Source organism: Ailuropoda melanoleuca, unplaced genomic scaffold (assembly GCF_002007445.2).
Source record: "Ailuropoda melanoleuca isolate Jingjing unplaced genomic scaffold, ASM200744v2 unplaced-scaffold6034, whole genome shotgun sequence".
NCBI lineage: Eukaryota > Metazoa > Chordata > Mammalia > Carnivora > Ursidae > Ailuropoda > Ailuropoda melanoleuca.
The window spans coordinates 382729-388762 of NW_023234215.1; the positions used below are offsets into that span (position 1 = coordinate 382729).

The 6034-nt window shown below is 38.6% G+C and overlaps 1 protein-coding gene across 1 annotated transcript; it reads left to right on the plus strand.

The window, feature by feature from the left end:
- Window positions 1–1749: 1749 nt before the first annotated feature.
- Window positions 1750–5828, plus strand: B4GALT6 (beta-1,4-galactosyltransferase 6; the record flags this gene model as incomplete). Its single annotated transcript, XM_034652456.1, has 4 exons — window positions 1750–1973; window positions 4337–4459; window positions 4741–4842; window positions 5346–5828. Coding segments are annotated over 4 exons (597 nt in total), but the record flags the coding sequence as incomplete, so codon positions are not given.
- Window positions 5829–6034: the final 206 nt, after the last annotated feature.

The following is a 6034-nucleotide window of genomic DNA, read 5'->3' on the forward strand; positions in this document are numbered from 1 at the left end:
ATATATATATTTTTTTTTTCTCATGGACCCTTATTTCGGAAGCTGCTGAAGGATATGCCTCAGCAAATGGAGAAAGCCAAGTCAGGGACAGGACAGAGGTGATGTTAGGGAACAAAGAAGTCCTAGGATGAGAGGTGCCCATGGTCAGACCAGTCCAGACTGGAGCAAGAATTCAGGGCGGTGGGAGTTGAAATTGGGCTTGAGAGGGTGGAAAAGGAATTGCTAGATGACTTGATGTGTTTGAATTACATCAATTATTAATAAGTAGAAGGCATATCTATTGGGGCTTTTGCACAGAGTAATAATACATAGAAAACTAAGAAAACAGAAGCTGGTTATTATTAATCCCAGTTTGAAAAAGAAAACAGAATTGTAATTCACTTGGCACTCAAGAAATATTTATGCAGTCCTAATAATGTAAACATTGTTGGTTTAGCCAAAAACTGATATAACTATATTGGGAAAATGTCTGGAGAAGCAGTGGGTGGGGTGGCGTGAATCCTCAGTGACCATGGTCGAAGTCAGGAGACAATGCCTAACATTAATGAAACCAGGAAATGTCTGAACTCTCATTACCTTGCAGTGTGGAGAGAAGTACTAGAATAAGCTACTAGAGGAGGTGAAAGGCTCTGCTTATGGAAGATGAAGATGGGTTAGACATAGAACTTCTTATATGTAAAGTATTATGTCCACATTTAATAAAACAATTTTTTAAAACCCTGACGGAAAGGAGTTCATTCACATTGATGTTGATGTGCCAGTAATGACACTGTAATTTAACTCCCTTTCCTTTTTGTTCTACTTTTCACTGGTGAAGAAAGAAGCTGTAAAAAGTAAAGTGATTTCTGTTACCTCAAGTTAGTGCAGGACTCAGGACTATAGATTAGTCATTTCTCACTCCCGCGGCACCTCTGGGGATGACTGTGTCTGGTATCTCCTCTGCTTCTGTCATCATCCTGTTTTGTTGTCTGGTTTGGAAATGATTTTGAGAAATATTGCTAAGGCGTGGATAATTGCTCTTTAATTTCCTTCAGATACAGAATGAAGCAATTTAATTGCCAGTGCACCTTCATATAATTTCCCTCATAAATAAAAGAAGTGGATATTCCATAGGAAGTACGGTTCTGTGTAAAAGTTCCCGCTTCTTTTCCCTTAAAATGTTCTTGGTCTGTATCATAAGCAAGAATAATAAAAATATGAAGTGTTTGTTTGCCCGGGCACTTTAATAGATTTTTCTTAATAATAAAGGAAAATAGTTGTAATAAAGGAAGTTGGGTTTTGTGTAATCAGTTCCACTTGATTTTGTCTCTAGAAACGTCTGTGTCTTTATTGTAAGCATTAGCAGTGGGGAGTTAGCTCTTGCTGGCCTTGTTCCGTAAGCGGAGAGGCCTACCGCTTGTCCAGTCCCAGTTAACTTCATACTTCTCTTAGTCTTAACACATATGGAAAGCTTCACTAAAAAATGCAACCTATATTATTTTTAATGGTTTTGCATTTTTCCCCCGGTCATAAATGATCTATATTCTCATGTATTTAAAGTAAAACAGGAACGTTCTGTAAATGCACTGGATAACAACAGTGTTTTCTTATATGCAGCCAAAGTACAAAAGAATGTAGTAAGTAAATCCCGACAGTGTATTTGAAGATCCTGACATATGTTTTTTATTTTATCTAGTTGATTTGGATGTATTTACTATTATTATATGACCTTGATTCAACAAGTTAGAAAGCCATAGAAAAGTCAGATGACAAAGCCTGACTCCATTTCTGTTTTCCTTTGTGAAGACTGGCACACAGCCTTTTAACCGTGCAATGCTCTTCAATGTGGGCTTCAAAGAGGCCATGAAAGACAGTGTCTGGGACTGCGTCATCTTCCACGACGTGGATCATCTACCCGAAAATGACCGAAACTATTACGGCTGTGGAGAAATGCCACGTCATTTTGCAGCAAAGCTGGATAAATACATGTATATGTGAGTAATATGCGTTCCTCCTGACAGCGGACGATATGCTTACGTGTCATTGAAGTGGTAGCTCTCTTAATGTGCCTGGATCTGAGAGGGCTCAGAAGACTAAGAGTATCTTTAACTCCACTTCGTCCTCACAGGGAGCCAGGATATAGGGTCACTTGCCCACCGTCTAGGTGCTTCCTCATGCAGAGGTTTGCATGTGGGTTGATGGGAAAGAGAACCTGGGTTCTATGTGGAGCAAATGTAGGTTTAACTTCTGGTCCCACACTTACCAGAGATAGGACTTGGTTAGTTCCTTCTGTCTCTGCACGTTGGTTTTCTTGGTCGTCGGAGTAGTAGAGTCCGTCCCAGGGCCGTAGGAGACCACACACACCGGGCCTGCCCTGCCTAGTTGCACGTAGCACATGGCGGCTCTCTTCTTTTTTTTTTTTTTTAAGATGTTATTTATTCATTTGAGAGAGAAAGACAAAGAGATAGTGAGAGAGAACACAAGCAGGGAGAATGAGCAGGAGGGAGAGGGACAAGCAGACTCCCAGCTGAGCAGGGAGCCCCACGTAGGGCTTGATCCCAGGACCCTGGGATCAGGACCTGAGCTTAAGGCAGATGCTTAACCGACTGAGCCACCCAGGCACACCCTCCCCCAACACATTACCCACATCTACCTATCCACTGATCTCAGGTTTCTCCCAAACCACTGATCTGGGGAAGAATAATCTAACTGGCATGGGAAGCCTAACAGTGCCACAAATGCTTATCAGCCCTGTTGAACCCCAACTGGTGCTATAACTGGAATCCTTGCTTCCCACATGTAAGGCTCCTGCAGTCCCCTGGGACACTGTGATTGTTTTGGGGGTCAGTATTGCTGTTAGTGTCTGGGTGCCTTTGGCCAGTGGGGCCAAGATTGCTTTCTTCTGCACCCAGTGAGTTCATGCAGGAGCTGCTTCTCCCATCTTCTGTGCCCACACCGGGTCTCAGCTGGCATACAGTACTTCTTCCCCACAGGGAATGACATGAGAGTCCTCCCACAAAAAAAATGAGATCTGCTCTCTCCCCTTCTCTGAGGCAGCTTTGCTGTAGTCCTGGCCAGAGTTCTCTCAGCTTGGTTTATGGCTGCTGTGCGGGGTCATATTTCCCTGCTGGCCCCCCACATTGACCGGACCTCCGTACAGGCTCTGGCATGCCCCTTCCCAGCGGCACGTTTGGGACCACAGGAATTTACTCAGAACGAAGTCTAGGGATGCTACCTTGAGTTCAGAAAACCAATTTATATCCAAATGAACAACTTAGTTTGACAAATTTGAGTTAGGGAAAGGTAAGGAAAATAAATACAAATTTTAAAATGTAGTAGTCATTTCTCAGAGAGAGACAAGTACTGTATGATCTCACTTATATGTGGAATCTAAAACAAACAAACTCATAGATGCAAAGGACAGACTGGTGGTTGCCAGAAGCGGTGGGAGGGGCTGGGGGTGGCTAAAGGGGGTTAAAAGGTACAAAGTTCAGTTGTCAGATTAAATAAGTCCTGGGATGTAATGTACAGCATGGTGACTAGAGTTAATGATACTCTACTATATATTTGAAAGTTGCTAAGAGAATAGATCTTAAAAGCTCTCATCACAAGAAAACAAAGAATTTTGTAACTGTGTGTGGTGATGGATATTAACTAGACTTATTGTGGTAATCTTTTTGTACTGTAGACATGTGTGAAATCATGTTGTACACCAAAAATAACTACAATGTTATATAGGTCTATTATATCTCAGTTAAAAAAATCATTAAATATTAGTACATTTAAAAATAATGTATTTGTAAATATCCATGAGTATTATGGTATCATACCAAACAGGTATGATTATTACAGGAACAGGCAGCTAGCTGGTCATTTCAAAATTAAATGCTCGAGTTGTATTTACTGATTTATATTTATCCTGGTCTATGTAATAAATAACACATTTATAATGAAGTTCTATTAATTTAGAACACTTTATTAGCTTAACAACATCTAACATCTCATTGACAGCTATTGATGTATTCAATCAAGTTTACTTTGGTGTGGAAATCTTATCAATTTTTGAACACTGGGTTGTGAGTCTTTTAAAGGAACAGTACTGAGTATTAAATTTCATTTATCGTAAGTGTTTTACTTAGTGTTTTACCTAACACATTTAGATGTTTCGCTAGACTGTGAAAATGTTTTCTTTCTTGGTATACTTTACATTTCCCAGAATATGATTTAATCAGCACAATCGTTTGTATGGAAAATAAGAATATATTTTGCAAAGCACATATAAGACTGAAAACTTGATTTCAGATGGCAGACTGTTTTGATTTCATTTTTAGAATGCCGTATTCTGCTTTCTTTTTAGTCTTCCATATAAAGAGTTTTTTGGTGGTGTAAGTGGACTGACTGTGGAACAATTCAGAAAGATCAATGGTTTTCCTAATGCCTTCTGGGGATGGGGAGGAGAAGATGACGACCTTTGGAATAGGTATGTTGAGGTACAAATTGCTTAATAATAGAATTTGTATAAATTTCATTTCTATTAGTTAGATTGCACTTTGGTATTCCAAGAAAAGATTTTCTGGGATGGAAAATTTTTGAGGTTTCTAAATCCTGCTTTGTGCTTTTGCGTTTCTTCATTTAGAGTGCCTTCTGAAATTATTGACCACTCTCTAATGTTAGCATTCTTTTGCATTTCGAATTGAACTCACGTAATCAATTTTTATGTCACAGTTTATTCCTTCATATTTTTATTTCCATGTATTGTAGAGTTCACTACGCTGGATATAATGTAACAAGACCAGAGGGAGACTTGGGAAAATACAAGTCTATTCCTCATCACCATCGAGGTGAAGTCCAGTTTTTAGGACGGTAAGTTTAATATCACTTTCAGATAACAAGGTTTCAAAATTACTTGATATATGAGAGATTTGTTAAAAAAAAATTGCAGCCCAAAAAAAGTCTTCTGCAGGGAATTTTCTGTTGATCTTATTTTTCTTTATAGAAGTAGAATATTGTTGTGCTTGTTTTGAAGAGATATACGTATATATTTGTGTTATATTAAAGAGCCCAGTTAACTATTTATATGAAAAGTGTTTCTTTAACATAAGATGTATTAGTTCATAAAACATTTTATTTCTTAAGGATGTCTAAGTTGTAAGTGTGCAAAATAAATTTTTCAGGAGGCATTTTAAGACTCGTAAAAATGCTCATTTAGATAATGGTTTCGAAAAATTGTTAATCATGTGTGAAAAGTAAGAATTGAAAAAGCTTTAAGTGCTTTAATTATAAGAACGACCTCGGGCATATTTGTTGTCAGTTTTTCTTTTTGGACGTGTTGCTGTTATTTTTCATTGTTTTCTCCGACACCATAGGTATAAATTACTAAGATATTCAAAAGAGCGTCAGTACATCGATGGATTGAACAATTTAATATATACGCCAAAAATACTGGTTGATAGGTTGTATACAAATATATCTGTAAACCTCATGCCAGAGTTAGCTCCAATTGAAGACTATTAAATAGCTCTCGTGGCAAGACAGACAGACTGCAGTGCCGGCTGGTCAACTTGGAATATGCTCTTACTGGAGGTCAGTGAGTGGACGTGTCGCTGTGTGAGAAGAGCCAGCAGCCCTCAGTGTTTACAGCGTGAGAGTAGAGACATCGCCATCCTTCTCCGAGACACACCCCCATGGCGAGCACGGCAGAGACCCGATGCCCTTGCTGAAATCTGGAAAGGAAGAGAGCTCCCTACAAAGAGAAAATTTTTATACTGAAATATATAATTTAATTCAAGAGAATGCTTTATTTCTGTTTAAACATGTTTTGTATATATGTGATGTAAATTAATGTGTTCAAATTGTTGAAAAAAAGATGTGTTGCAGTTTTGCATGTAATTGGTTATGCCTTTATCGGACTTTTATAGACATTTTTTATTTGCATGGAAGAAAACAATGCAAATTTACGTCACTAAGCAAAGGTTAACCCTTGTGTGAAATGAAGGAACTGTCAGTAGTTGACAGGCAACTACTACAGTAAACTGTTACACTAGTTTTGAGCTTC